The sequence below is a fragment of the Eretmochelys imbricata genome, chromosome 2 (genome assembly GCF_965152235.1).
Source record: "Eretmochelys imbricata isolate rEreImb1 chromosome 2, rEreImb1.hap1, whole genome shotgun sequence".
Classification (NCBI taxonomy): Eukaryota; Metazoa; Chordata; order Testudines; family Cheloniidae; genus Eretmochelys; species Eretmochelys imbricata.
Genome location: NC_135573.1, coordinates 177,465,863 through 177,482,026, shown reverse-complemented (window position 1 = coordinate 177,482,026; position 16,164 = coordinate 177,465,863). Strand labels below are relative to the sequence as shown.

At 40.4% G+C, this 16,164-nt stretch overlaps 1 protein-coding gene across 5 annotated transcripts in view; it reads left to right on the top strand.

Annotated features, from left to right (window-relative positions):
- The window catches only part of SUGCT (succinyl-CoA:glutarate-CoA transferase), a 479,841-nt gene that overhangs the window by 86,369 nt on the left and 377,308 nt on the right, over positions 1-16,164 (top strand). For all 5 annotated transcript variants that reach the window (XM_077811004.1, XM_077811002.1, XM_077811003.1 and 2 more), the window contains exon 9: positions 15,477-15,572. In XM_077811004.1, coding sequence (XP_077667130.1) covers positions 15,477-15,572 — 96 coding nt within the window. The remainder of the gene's footprint in view (positions 1-15,476; positions 15,573-16,164) is intronic.

Genomic DNA, 16,164 nt, shown 5'->3' with positions numbered 1-16,164 from the left:
CTTTCCTATTCACTTTCTCCACACTGTTCATGATTTTATAGCTCTCTAATATATCCCCCCTTAGTCATTTCTTTTCTAAGCTGAACAATCCCAGTCTTTTTGTCTCTCCTCATATGGAAGCTGTTCCATACCCCAATCATTTTTGTTGCCCTTCTCTGTATTTTTCAATTCTAATATATCTTTTTTGAGTTGGAGAGACCAGAACTGTAGGCAGTATTCAAGGTGTGGACGTATCATGAAATTATATTTCATCATGATATTTTCTGTCTTATTATCTATTCCTTTTTCTAATGGTTCCTTACTTTCTGTTTAGCTTTTTTTGACTGCCACTGCACATTGAGCAGATGTTTCAGAGAACTATCCACGATGAGGCCAAGATCTCTTTACTGAATGATAACAGCTAATTTAGAACCCATAATTTTTTATGTATAGTTGGGATAACTTTTTCCAGTGTGCATTACTTTGCACTTACCAGTATTGAACTTCATCTGCCATTTGTTGCCCAGGCACCTGGTTTAGTGAGGTCCCTTTGTAACTCTTCATAGTCTGCTGTGGAGTTCAGGATCTTGAGTAATTTAGTATTGTCTGCAAACTTTGCCACCTTGCCGTTTATCCCATTTTCCAGATCATACCACAGTAGTTCTGCAGTACCACAGTAGTTCTGCAATTTCATGTTTGAGTTCCTTCAGACCTCTGGGGTGAATAGCATCTGGTCCTGGTGACTTATTACTGTTAAATTTATCATTTATTTATGGACAAGTCCCATCACATCATTAAACACACCCCTTTGCAAAGGGAAGCTGCAAAAGACGTTATATATATCAAAAATATCAGGGTTATGGATTCTGTAGATTTCTACTCACCCCATATTTTGTTACCACTCACCCTGGAGTTAATTTTGCTGACAATTTTCTGTGTTTTGCTGAACATTATCTGTGCTGCCCTATGAGAGCACCAGTAGTGTTAATAAATATTCTTTTAGAAGTGTAAATGCTATAGTAGGGACTCCTGGGGGATAGTTTGTGGGAATTCACAAGCGTCCTGCTGAAAATGAATGAGTGTGTTGTAAAATCCCACTACCTTTCCCATGAGTTAATTGCTGTTTTTTCAGCAGTCTGGCTGTAATGGATTCATACAACTCACTTAACACTTTTTTCTTCATTGCTAAAAATAGCTGCTTATCAATTCAACCCGAAACGTACTAAAATGTGTAAACTTTCTACCCCCATATACTTATACATTGTTGTGTATGCTAATTTAATTCTTTAAAAATTATTTTATTTAGTATGACCCCTTTCTTTTAAAGACTGATGCCCCATATTACTGATATATTGCCAATATTTTAATGGGAAGATCCCCTTTAAGATCTGACAGTCAAACACAGCCCATTTCCACTTCCAGAACAGATCTGGTCATCAGATGACTGTAGTGTCCGAGTGGTTTCTAACTTCGCTTTTTATTGCTAGGGATGATTGTTTCCAAATAGGACATTTATCTCTGAAGAGGATGCTGAACACCCCCAGTTCCGACCAATGTTAATGGCATTGGCTACATTAGGATATTTTTCCTAAAAAATTCCTACTGTTGCTACAACATCCAGCTCATCTGGTGGAAGCAACAGTGGGAGTCCTCATGTAGGCAAGGCCCCAGGCAGCTACCAGCATTTTAAACACTGTGGTGTGTGGACATACTCTGACCTGGGCTGAATGATATCGTATTTAAGAGACTGATGGCCATCAGAAGCTCTGCATGAATAACTACACACACGGTTGCTATGGCCAGTGGAGAAACAGCTGTGACAGCAATGATGGGAAATTCTAGCACCCCACTGCCCCAACCCTTATACGCTCAGCATCGTGCAAGAGGTGCATAGCCGTTTATAGGACAGAGACCTAAGAGTTCTTCTGTTCCTGCTGCTTTTTCCTAACCTGAAAGCACAAACCTCTGGCAGAACTGTTAGTTGTTGCAAAGGTGTGATAGTCTTCTCAAGGAGAGGGTGAGAATAATAAGCAGGTGCAGATGAATTCTTAAGAACTGTTTTCGTGTAAATACCAGTAATAAAAAGTGCGAGGATTAAAAAAATAAAGTGGTTAAAGTTTTCAAAAGCATCTAAGTGATTTAATAGCCTAACTCCCATTTTCAGAAGTGACTTAGGGTATATCTGCACAGCTGGCCTGTCTCAGCTGGCTTGAGCTTGTGGGCCTGGGCTGTTGGGCTGTAAAATTGTGGTGTAGATACTTGGGCTGGTTCCCCCGCTCTGGAACCCTGCCAAGAGGAGGGTCCCAGAGCCTGGGCTCCAGCCCAAGTCTGAATGTCTATCTACTTCTATTTCAGAGCAGATCAAAAGATCTGTAACTTTTAGTATACAGCAGCAGAGTCTACATGGACAGTTAGCATTCAGCAGGCTAGTGAGAAGTAGATTTACACCCTACCTTGTCATGTATTGGTTGTGTAGACAAGCCCTAAAAAAGCCTAGACAGTCAATAGGATGCAGGCTTTTAAATCACTTTGGCACTTTTTTGAAAATTTTACCCGGAGTGTGTATTTTATACTGTAAATGGCATTGTTTCTCAACAGAGGACCAAAACTGAAAGGGGCCCTACCGCAGTTTCCATTTGTGTGTGTGGAACTTGGCATGGAAAAATACCTTTGTAAGATCTGGGCAGGGTCCGTCTTGATTATGTGTGTGGCATAGCACCTAGTACAGTGGGGCCCTAATCCCTGCCTGGAGCCTTCAGGCAATACTTTAATGCGAGCGATACTACTATTAATATGTGTTTTAACGCCAGTGCTTGCACACGATAAAATTTTCGTGAACAGAATCTCTTTGTCTGAGTCTTGCATTAATAGGTTCTGTTACCTGTGTGCTCAACTGTTAAAATGTCAGATTCAGGCACTCCTGTGTGCTCATGTTAGTGCTCTAGAAAGATACTTGTAGGTGTTTGCACACACAGCTGTATCATGTGAAAGAAATGACAGATTTCAGAGTAACAGCCGTGTTAGTCTGTGTTCGCAAAAAGAAAAGGAGTACTTGTGGCACTTGTTTGCAAATTGGATACAATTAACTTAGGCTTGAATAGAGACTGGGAGTGGCTAAGTCATTATGCAAGGTAACCTATTTCCCCTTGTCCTCCCCCCCCCCATTCCTCCAACGTTCTTGTTAAACCCTGAATTTATGCTGGAAATGGCCCACCTTGATTATCATACACATTGTAAGGAGAGTGATCACTTTAAATAAGCTATTACCAGCAGGAGAGTGAGGTGGGGGGAGAGAAAACCTTTTGTAGTGGTAAACACCCATTTTTTCATGGTTTGTATGTATAAGAACATCTTCTGTATTTTCCACAGTATGCATCTGATGAAGTGAGCTGTAGCTCACGAAAGCTTATGCTCAGATAAATTGATTAGTCTCTAAGGTGTCACAAGTACTCCTTTTCTTTTTGTGAAAGAAATGGAATCCACATTTTGAAAATTTAGCCCACGTTATTTTCTAAATTGTCAGTGGCACACAATAAGCTGCTCTTAAAAACAGTCCAAAGAAAAGAAAATAAGACCCAGCATAAAAGTTCTAATCATGTTCTGTTGACAAGAACAACTTCTGATAAGAAAACACTTTTTATATTCAGTAAAATAGCTATTTGAATATAAACTGAACAAGAAAAAATTCTTATGCAGAGTTAAACATTTGACTTGCATTTGGCGAAACTATAAAAATGAACGCAGGAACGTTGATGATATTTTTACTGGTGGCTTTTCTATCCTAAACAGAAGCAATCTTGAACAAATCATTGTAGATGGAGCAGATAGCACCACAGATAACTAAGGCTGCATACCACTTTCCATTTTAAGACCCTGTTTTCAGATGCTTATAGCTTTGCCAGTCTTCAACAATTTTGGCTGAAATTTTCCATGCCACTGGCGGAACATTTATTTATTTATTCATTTATTTATTTATTTATTTATTCTTTCTTTTCTTTTTCTTTTTCTTTTTCTTTCTTTCAATTTCAGCTAAAATGGTTGAGCTGTTTTCAGGAATGAGGCTAGCGAAAAATACATTGTTTTGCCTTCTGAAAAGAATGATTACATCTGTTTGATTGCTTTTGAGCAAGGACTTGAAATTTGGCAGGAGGGTCGGCCTGGTGTCAGGGATTTGCCTTTTGGGAGGATCAGAGGGAGACAGGAGTAGGTAAGGGGAAATGGTGGGGGGGGGAAGCGGGGGGGAAGGGCAGGGAGAGGAGTCAGGAGCTGGTTCCTGGGTAGTATGGTAGATAGGAGCAGAGAAGGAAAGGGCTGAAGGGGTGGAGGGCAAGAAATGGGGAGGTGGGGTAGTCAGGGATGCCTGAGGCCACATATTGAATGAGATGGATAAAAGGAAATATTGAGTAAGTACCCATTCACTGAATGAGACAGCGATCCCGTTGAAAAAAATAGTATGTGGCTGTGTAATTAAAACTGTATCATAATGCTTATGCACAAGGTGGCCAATTTAGGATTGCACTGGCAACCTTAGTTCTGGCATTTCCTAACTTTCCAGTGCTTGAGTTTGCAACCTTAATAATGTTCTCTTAAGGTAGGGTTTTTAAATGTTATTTAGGATATTGAGTGCATACCTGTGACTTATTTAAGCCACCCAGTGGTGGCTCTGTTGCTCCTTAATCTTCATTTAAAAAAAAAAAGCATGTAAAATTGAATTTACCTTAGTTTTAGATAGAGCTCATTGGAAAGAAATCAGTTCTGATTTATTTCATGAAACTGAGCAGTCTTGTCAAACAGGGAACCAGAAATCAGCACAATAATATAATTATGTAACAAAAAATTATGGTTTATGTAACTTTCAGATTTCAAAAAGAGTTTGAAGCTAGGACTGACGACCAACCTGGACGTATCATATCGTGCTTATGTATCAGGTGCTGAGTGGACCCTCCATTTGATGACGCAACTGAATAAATAAAAGGAAGATCAGTTCTGACTTTACATTTCTTTGAGGTGTTGCTGTTTTTACAGCCTTACGTTGAAATCTGTATTTGGCTATATACATTTTTTTATTTAGTTGTAACTTTTGTATTTTAATTTTTTAAACTTTTCTTGGAAACAAAGTTAAGTACTGTCTCATAGAAGATAGAGATGAAAAAGACCTTTTAGGTCCCCAGTTACTTTCCCTGTCAAAGTTTGTTCCCTGTATAGCACATTTTCTAATACTTTGTCCAGTCTAGTTTTAAATGGGACTGTCAATAGGAGTGCCTAATTCCCTTAATCTCATTTGAAGATCCCAACGAGACTGAATGAATTTTTTGAGTTCTATTTTATCAAGCTGCTGAATGGATATCCCTTGAGACCAAAATCCTTTATGCATAGAACAGGTACTGTACAGGTATCAGCACTGCAAGTTTCCATTCTCCTGCCCCTCCAGTTTTCCCTATGCTATGTTCTGGAAGGACAGTCTGAAGGGTTGAGAGGCCAGCTCAGTCTCCATACCACTAAAGCTCTTGATCTCTGCAAAGATAGCTGGCAGTGCTGCCAATTTTGAGGGTGCTTTTTATGATGTAAGCTCCTTTTCAATAAGAACTGAACTGAGCCCACTAACTGATTTCACACAGGTTGCCAAGCAGTCATTAGGTGGCAACAGCTTTCAGTCACCTCCAACCTGCCTCAAACCCTTTTATTTCTTTTGGGATAGTTTTCATTATGGCTTGTGAATTCCCAGTAGCGTCTTCTAGATTTATTGGTATCCAGATTGATCGAGAGGTAAAATTTCCTCTTACCTGTACAAGTGGTAGCTCAGTGGTTTGAGCATTGGCCTGCTAAACCCAAGATTGTGAGTTCAATCCTTGAGGGGGCCATTTGGGATCTGGGGCAAATATTGGGGATTGGTCCTGCTTTGAGCAGGGGATTGGACTAGATGACCTCCTGAGGTCCCTTCCAACCCTGGTATTCTATGATTCTATGAAGTGTCAGTTATATTTTTATTAGAGCGGTTGAAAAACAGCCAAAACAAAACAACAATAATAATAAAAAAAACCTTGCAACATTTTGTCACTTTTTTGTTGAAAATTTTCTTCAAAGATTTTCTACAAGTTTGGGGGGGTGAGGGGGTTTTTAAATGGACAAATGAGAATTAGACATCCAACTCCCTTTGACTTTTAAAGAGGGCTAACTACCTTTTGTGCCTTTTGAAAAATGCCCCCTTATTCTTTACGCTATTATATCTAGATATGGTCTAATCAGTGTTAATGAGCTTACCATCTTGAGAAGACTGCCTCTGTGGTGGGGACTATTTCTTATTTGCAGGAGGCAATTCAGTGCTAAAATTTATCAGCCTTGCAGTGTGGATAAGTGAACATGAACTGGATATCCTTATTATGAGAAATGTGCGTAATAGGCAAGAATACATTCCTCCTTTAGAGTAATATGACCGTATTAAGCAGGTGTACTGTACCTGTAAGCAGTGGAATGAAAGCAAACTTTCAAAGGTCTTCCTCCTGCTCTCACTGAATTCAGTGGCAAAAACTCCCATTGACTTAAGTGGGTTCAGGATCTTCTAGGTGAATTTTTTTTTTTAATGTACTGACCAAAGGAATCTTTTTTTGCACAACTAAGCACAACTGAGACTCAGAAAAGGGATAAGAGAAAGGAATGAACTTTCCCTCCTTCACACCGCCCTCCCCAGAAGAATCAAGCCTGTATGTTAGCTTACTGGGTTCAAGGCCCATTATTGCAGCATGTAGTGGGGAAAAACACCCTGATGATCAATAAAACACTAATGATCAGATCTTTGGATGGTGTAAATCAGTGTACCACCTTTGAGTTCAGTGCAGCTATGTTGATTTGCACTGGCTGAGGGTCAGGCCCTTAATTGGACGGTTTTTAGTAGCCTTTTAGGAAGTGAGAGGAAGATACTTTTTCACAGAGCAATAAAGTAAAGGCATAAGCAGAGTCACTAGCATTTTTGCACTGCAACACAAGGAAACAATTCAGGGCTTTTGTTCTACAATGCTATAAATTAAAAACTGAGTATTCTATAAGCAGGTTTCACAGTATGTTGTAAAAGGATATCTATGCTGCACATAGGGAAGTGCCTTAATAAAACTTATAAGGCATTATATAGATTTTTGTATCTTGTATCAAAGTTTCTATAAAGCAGCTTACATTTTCCCCCAACAAATCCAAAGGCAGAGAGGAAATAAAATTAACTTGGATATGAATCAAAGCCTGATAAGGAAGTATGAAAATAAAATAGACACTACTTTGGAAGGATAAGAAAGGAAACAGTCTAACTGAAAATGTTGTTTTTTCATCTTTCTGCTTACTCATCACATTTTTCTGTTTTTCCTGCCCACTTATTGAGCTTACACATAAATGATTGATTGAGTCAGTGAACTCATTGTAATACATTTTGTTTGATGTGCTGTCTTAAAAAAAATATCTTTTGAAACTCTGTCTCTTTTCGCTGTCTGCTCTTACCTTCTGGCATTTGGTATCCAGTTTCCTCATCTGTCTGATTGTCTCTGTCTGAATATAGTTTTTCAAACCTTAATGTAGCTCTTTTTTTTTCTGGTTTAGGTAGGTATGTAAAGTAAACATATGATTTGACCATCATCAGTAATTTGGCAAAGGAATGTAAATGTGTGTGTTCCCTTCGCTGAGTTTAAAAAAAATAGTTTCTGTATAGACACTTGATAATATACATTTACAGTAGGTACATCTGCCTGTGCAGGCAAATGAATACAGTGATTACTTTATCATTGAATTACATCTAGTTTAGTGTTTACAGGTACAGAAGTTGCTCTTCTGGGTTTGTTCCTTATTAAAATTAAAACAGGCCTGTAGTGTTTTAAGAAAATAGCTTTAAGTACAGACTAAACAAAAATACTTAATAATAATAAGATAGATAGATAGATAATAGATAAAGTACACAAAATACTTAAACAACATATGGTAAAGGTAATGACGGTAGTATAGTGTTTATACAAAACACATAAAACTGAAAGTTAAAATGTATGGAAATGTAGAGTTAAGGTAATTTTAAATAATTATTCCATTACGCTTACAGTTCATCATTTGGCTAACAATAATATAGATGAGGAAATCCACTTTATGTACTTATTAACAGCCTTAACTTTGATCAACAAGATAAATGGGTATACTGTTACAGCCTAATTATGTGCTTTACATAAATCATATGTTAGCCATGTATATTCTGAAAGACTTTGTGAGTATGTCTTGTTGGTCATAGTTAAGTATGAGAGAGAGAGAGAGATGAAGAAAAGCCAGACAGCCTGGGGACCATGCAAAGCATCGCAGCTTCACAAGCTGTTGGAAGGCCTGACCTATGAGGAAAGGTTAAAAAAAAATGGGCATGTTCAGTCTTAAGAAAAGGAGAATATGGGGGATCGGGACCTGCTAACGATCTTCAAATATGTTAGGGGCTGTTATGAAGAGCATGGGGATCAGTTGTTCTCCTTGTCCACCGAAGGCAGGAAGTAATGGGCTTAATCTGCAGCAATGGAGATTAACATTAGATAGTCGGAGAAACTTTCTAACTATAAGGGGAGTTAAACTCTGGAATTGGTTTCGAAGGGAGGTTGTGGAATTCCCATCACTGGAGGCTTTTGAGAACAGGTTAGAGGGCCGGCTGTAGGTGAAAATGGCACCCTGGGCAAACTTGTATTTTGGCACCCCAGCCCCCCATTGCCCTTGGCCCCCAAAGCTCCCCAGGTTTCCCAACCCCTTCACCCCCCTCCTTCACCCCAACTCCTGCACTGTACCCCCTTTGCCCCAATCCCTGCACTCCCCTCCTGTGCCTCTAACCCCTACACTGTACCCCCTGTGCCCTAACCCCTACACTGTATAGAATCATAGACTTTAAGGGCAGAAGGGGTCATTATGATCGTCTAGTCTGACCACCTGCACAACGCAGGCCATGGAATCTCACCCACCAACTCCTGTTACAAACCCCTAACTTATGTCTGAGCTATTGAAGTCCTCAAATCATGGTTTAAAGACTTCAAGCTGCAGAGAATCCTCCAGCAAGTGACCTGTGCCCCACGCTGCAGAGGAAGGCGAAAAACCCGCAGGACTTCTGCCAATCTACCTTGGGGTAAAATTCCTTCCCAACCTCAAATTTGGTGATCAGCTAAACCCGGAGCATGTAGGCAAGACTCACCAGCCAGACACCCAGGAAAGAATTCTCTGTAGTAACTCAGATCTCACCCTATCTAACATCCCATCACAGGCCAATGGGCATATCTACCGCTAGTAGTCGAAGATCAGTTAATTACCAAATTAGACTCTCCCATCATCTCATCTCCTCCATAAACTTATCAAACTTTGTCTTGAAGCCAGATATGTCTTTTGCCCCCACTGCACCCCTTGGAAGGCTGTTCCAGAACTTCACTCCTCTGAAGGTTAGAAACCTTCGTCTAATTTCAAGTCTAAACTTCCTGATGGCCAGTTTATATCCATTTGTTCTTGTGTCCACATTGGTACTGAGCTTAAATAATTCTTCTCCCTCCATGGTATTTATCCCTCTGATATATTTATAGATAGCAATCATATCTCCTCTCAGCCTTCTTTTGGTTAAGCTAAATAAGCCAAGCTCATTGAGTCTCCTTTCATAAGACAGGTTTTCCATTCCTCAGATTATCCTAGTAGCCCTTCTCTGTACCTGTTCCAGTTTAAATTCATCTTTCTTAAACATGGGAGACCAGAACTGCACACAATATTCCAGATGAGGTCTCACCAGTGCCTTGTATAATGGTACTAACACCTCCTTATCTCCGCTGGAAATACCTCGCCTGATGCATCCCAAGACCACATTAGCTTTTTCACGGCTATATCACATTGGCGGCTCATAGTCATCCTGTGATCAACCAATACTCCGAGGTCCTTCTCCTCCTCTGTTACTTCCAAGTAATGCGTCCCCAGTTTATAACATAAATTCTTGTTATTAATCCCTAACTAATCCAACCTTGCACTTTTCACTATTAAATTTCATCCTATTACTATTACTCCAGTACCCCCTATGCCCTAATCCCTACACTGTGGCCCTTGCACCCCAACCGCTGCACTCCCTGCCTGTGCCCACATAGGGAAACTGATGTGGATGCATGGAGCAGCTGGCATTGCTGCTCGCTCGCGCGCTCCAGGGCTGCTGCTCCATGCACCCCTAGGGGGCTGTGAGGTGGGGAGTGAGAAGCGATGTCAGGACTCCCTGCATCCCGGTCACTTTCCCCACCTGGGCTGCGTATGGGGAGGACAGCAGAGCAGCGGCTCTTGATGTTCGCCTCACAGCATAGCCCAGTTGAGGAAAGTGACCTGGACACATGGAGTGGTTGGTGTTGCTCCTTGCTCCCTCCCTCACAGCCCCCTAGTGGGGTGCGGAGGAATGTGGGGGGGGGGAAGCAGTATCTGTGTATTGCCACTTGCCCCTCCCCACCCCCATTTCTCCATCAGGATGAAGCAGACAGAAAAAAGCAGGAAGTGGGCACCCCCCACCCCCCATGGCACTTCCCTGCCAGCCAGGAGTAGTTTCTGACTTTATACCAGCAGTGAGCACTTCTGTGCTGTCGCATGGCGCCCTCTTGACCATGGCGCCCCTGGGCGGTTATCCAGGTGGCCCACCCCTAAGGCCAGCCCTGACACCTGTCAAGGATGGTCTGGGTGTACTTGATCCTGCCTCAGGATGAGGGGTGGGAATTGATGGCCTCTCAAGGGCCTTTCCAGCCCCACATTTCTACGATTCTAAGAGAGGAGTAGCTTTTAAGTCTAGTGAATTTGTTAAAGATATTTGATTGAAGTTGCAAAGTGGCTAAGAGCTCACGCAGTTAAACACTTCACATTTATTACATAAGACATAAAGCACTGAAGAGCTAAATTGGATGTGTTCTAAGACAACGTTATTTGTATAATCATGAAACTTTCAACTAGGATTTTCAAAGGGGCCTCGGGGAGTTAGGTGCCCAACTCATACGGAAAGTCAATGGGAGATGAGCACCTAACTCCCATAGGCCCCATTTGAAAATCCCAGTCTCAAGTAATTCAAGCCCCGATTGAGCAAGGTATTTGGGCATTTGTGCAACTTTAACCCTAAAAGTAGCTTGAGTTCAGTGGGATTATTCATGTGTTAAAAAATATGCATGTGCTTAAGTACCTTGCTGAATCGGGGCCTCAGCTGGTGTGGGGGCAATGTCTAGCTCCAAGTGCATTGAGGCTCTACTAAGCTGCACAGGGTTCCTGCCTCCCCCTTGGACTCGTTGCCTGTTGTTGCTGACACAAACGTCTTTGCCCAGCAGCTTTGCTGGTGGAGATCCAGTCAGTACTGAGGAAGATTGTCAATAATCCTTCTTGTGTTTTATATTTCTTTTTCTTCTCTACTGTAGTGAGCACAAGTGCCTGTGGACATGAATGAGTGTGAATTTGCTAGTGCTAGAACAGTTGTATTAATCTGTTAGCATCATAGAATTGCAGGTCTGGAAGGGACCTCGAGAGGTCTTCTAGTCCAGTTCTCTGCACTTATGGCAGGACTAAGTATGATCTAGACCATCCCTGACATCCCTAACCTGCTCTTAATCTCCAATGATGGAGATTCCACAACCCCCCTAGGTAATTTATTCCAGTTCTGAACTACCTTGACTGTTAGGAAGTTTTTCCTAATGTCCAACCTAAACTGCCCTTGCTGCAATGTAAGCCCATTGCTTCTTGTCCTATCCTCAGAGGTTAATGAGAATAATTTACCTCCTTCCTGCTTGTAACAACCCTTTATGTGCGTGAAAACTGTTATCATGTCCCCTCTCAGTCTTCTCTTCTCCAGACTAAACAAACCCAATTTTTTCAATCTTCCCTCATAGACCATGTTTTCTAGACTTTTAATCATTTTTATTGCTCTTCTCTGGACTTTCTTCAGTTTGTCCACATCTTTCCTGAAATGTGGCACCCAGAACTGGACACAGTATTCCAGCTGAGGCATAATCAGTGCAAACTAGAGTGGAGGAATTCCTTCTCGTGTCTTGCTTACAACACTCCTGCTACATCCCAAAATAATGTTTGCTTTTTTTGCAACAGTGTTACACTGTTGACTCATATTTAGCTTGTGATCCACTCTGACCCCCAGATCCCTTTCTGCCGTACTCTTTCCTAGGCAGTCATTTCCTATTTTATATGTGTGCAACTGATTGTTCCCTGCTAAGTGGAGTACTTAGTACTTTGCACTTGTCCATATTGAATTTCATTCTGTTTACTTCAGACCATTTCCTCAGTTTGTCCAGATCATTTTGAATTTTAATCCTATCCTCCAAAGCTTTTGCAACCTCTCCCAACTTGGTATCATCCACAGACTTTATAAGTGTACTCTCTATGTCATTATCTAAATCATTGATGAAGATATTGAACAGAACTGGGCCCAGAACTGATCCCTGTGGGACACCACTCATTATGCCCTTCCAGCTTGACTGTGCACCACTGTTAGCTAGTCTCTGGGAATGGTTTTTCAACCAGTTATGCACCTGTCTTCTAGTAGCTCCATCTAGGTTGTATTTCCCTCGTTTGTTTGAGATGGTCATGCAAGACAGTATCAAAAGCCTTACTAAAGTCAAGTGTTCCACATCAGTACTGCTTCCCTCCGATCCACAAGGCTTGTTACTCTGTTAAATAAAGCTATTAGGTTGGTTTAACATTTTTTATTATTGACAAATCCATGCTGATTGTTACTTATCACCTTACTGTCTTCTGATTATTTTCCAAATTGGTTGCTTAATTATTATCTTTCTGGGTACTGAAGTTAAGCTGGCTGGTCTGTAATTGCCTGGGTTGTCCTTATTCCCCTTTTTATAGTTTGGCACTATATTTGCCCTTTTCTGGTCCTTTGGAATCTCTCTTGTTTTCCATGACTCTTCAAATATAATCGCTAAGGCTCAGATATCTCCTCAGTCAGCTCCTTGAATATTCTAGGAGGTATTTCATTAGGTCCTGGTGACTTGAAGACATCTAACTTGTCTAAGTAATTTTTAAGTCGTTCTTTCCCTATTTTAGCTTCTGACCATACGTCATTTTCACTGGCATTCAATGGGAAAAATTGGAAGACACTATAAAAAAATTTAAAAGCTCTCTCTCTCTCTCTCTTTTTTGTAACTTCCAATAACTTGAAAAATATTTGTTTTATGAAACTGATATTATGGGTGAGGGGGGAATTGAAATCCTGGCTCCTTTAAAGTCAAAGGCAGAATCCCTAATGACTTCAGCAGGGCCAGGATTTAACTCACAATGTGCTACCTAGAATTCAACAAGATAGTTTCCAGAGGGAAATGTTAGTTCTGGGAAAAGTTAAATGTCTGTGTGTAAAATAAGTCTTGGTTGCAAGCTTAATTGTCGTGGCCCGTATTATACATCTCACCTACGACTGAAATGCAGACACCTCTCGGCGTGAAACACTGCAAAAGTCTAACTTTGTACCATAACAGAATAAAACATTTTGGGACAAGAATATGGTAAGAATTCCATAATCATTTGCAATTGCAGAAGGAATTTTGCTAGGGAAATTGGAAAATGTCCAGGACACTGGGGCTAAAATGCCTACTTTTCACAAGTCCTCAGAACATTGGTTTTATGTCTCATCCAAAAGACACCTGTAACAACACAGTGTTTCTTCACATGTTGTTGGGACATGAGTTGTGAACCAGAGGGAGGAGTACCACCTACTGAATCACAATTGTCAATTTGTGCATCACCTAGGTTTTCCATGGGAGGCAGGGTGTCTGTCTCCTGTTGAAATACTGACTAGGTTTTGTTTGCCTTTTAGATGTGTTGAGGTCACAGTCAGATGATGTGGGTTGCAGCTGAAATCTAGTTATGGTATCCTTTCTGGACAGCACATGCATAATAAAAACACAGTCTTTTACGAAATGTATAGAGAATTGTATTGTATTTGTAGTTGGATTTATGTGGGTGACCAAAGCTTTTTGGTAGGTAACTGAACACTCAGCTGGTTTATATTTTCCCTGTGTTTTCTGCTGGGCTGCTTTATGAGTGAATTAGGGCTGCGTGTCTTGCCTGGGCTGCAATTTCACCATTCTGTTGCTTCTCTCTTTAAATATAAAAGGACAGATACTAGCTGTCCTTTCAGGGTGTGTGGGAAAAGAGACAACTAGAAAAGTAACTGGGGAGAGAGTCGTGGCATCTTGCTTCCAGGCACTCTATAATTCATGGTATTGCATAACGTTATATTGGGTGGAGCTTGAGGTAAATATCATCATGAGCTATGTGCTTTAGTGCAGACTATACTAATTCATTTGCAACCCCTTTACACACCCTTCCTGTTGCTTCTCTTAGCTGTAATTTGTATGGGTAGTTGCCGAGGGCTCATGGTCATTGAAATACAGACTCAAAATATCTATAACCATTTTGAAAACAGTGTTAATTTGCACACATCCGGGGAAGAAATCTGAAGAAAATCAGAATTGGCCCAAAGAATACTATGCTCTATTGTCTAAAATAAACCGTTGTTGTTAAAATGGCTCATTATTAGTAATTTAAAGAGTATTTTTTGAAAAGGTTAGTCTGAAATTACATAGCCTTCACATTACCTTGATGAAAGTAATGTTCTAATGTATTGTTTGGCTTGCAGACATATAGTTACAAACTTAACAGTCACATCCTGCATTCTTCCAATTAGTGGCAAATCTGCCATTAATTGCAAGAGAACCTCTGATTTTCAGGCATGACCACATCATAGATGTTAACCTTCTCCTCCCTCCCCCCTAAAATACACTTTTGCTGTTATAAAGTACAGATTACTTTCAGATTCACCCCCTCAGACTCTGGATACTAAATTTAGCATGCCATATTTTTCAACGTTGTCTTTGAGTAGCAACTTGATAAATCTCCTCATCTTCTGATGGCAAATGATTTATTGAGATTTGCTGCATAATTAATATTACAGATCATGTGGTGAGTGGTAGAATCCTGAAATATCTTCTGTGGCTTAGCCTGTATAGTAGAAGAAGGATGGGGAAGAGAAAAGGATAATCCTGTGATAGGGGAAGGATAGTTTTGTGACTTAAGCATAGGAATGAGAGTCAGGAAATGTGAGTTTTATTTCCAGCTTTGTCACTGCTTCCTGTCTGGCTTTGGGCAAGTCATTGCAGCTTTCTTTGCCTCAGTTGATCATGCTGTAAAATAGTCGTGATAATACTGCCTGACCTCACAGGGTTGTGTGATGCTTCGTTTGCCCATGCTTTTAAATTACTTTGAAGTGCTATAGAAGCACCAAGTATTGTTTATTAGAATTAATGGACATTGGTTACTTTGCCTGTTCATTGAGTAGCACTTACTAACACAAGTCATACTATTGAATATATGGAATCTATATGAAATGTGAATTAAAGTAAGATGACAGTTGTCTGACAGACTGAAAAAAAATAAAAAAAAAATGGCAGGAAAGGTTGATGTCTCCCTGAATATTTGTCCTTTACCTCTTCTTGCAGGTTGCATGTCTTACCCATATAGCAGCTAATTACCTTAATTGCAAAATGGAAGCAAAGCGGTGGGGTACTGCTCACGGCAGTATTGTTCCTTATCAGGTAAGCAGATAACAGAGGATGTATTCTGTGCTTGTAATCTGTGGTTTTGGATAATATGGTATAGGGAAATGATTTACTCTTGCTGTGACCTACAGTATTCTGTAATGCATCAGTGTCCAGCTAGAACAAGGCTTTGTTGTTCATTTTAGATTTTGCATATTTCTTCATCAGTGGTAGGGTAGATTAGTAACAGGATACTGAAAAAGATCAAAGGTGTTTGCTGAAATTGTATGATTTTAAAACTCGATTGTTTTTCACCTGAGAGAGGCACTGAGCACAGCTATTTATAAGAAGAAAAAAAAGATTATTTGTATTGCGTGCTAATTATTGAACCAAACTTTATCACCACTGAATGCCAGTATCTTTTCCTTGTGTCTCTGTATGAGTGATATGAAGGGGTTAGGGTGGTCCAGAGGTCCCACAACATTTAGGTAGCTTCCACTGACTTTGCTAACAGCTACTCGTATCTTGTGTGTGTTTTGAGGGGGTAGAGGAAGAGGAATAAGGGCCCATGTGTGGCATTGTTTTTATTGGGAGTTCAGAAGCTGCTGGTATTTTGCTAGTGGTTGAAGATACTTGGAATAACACAATG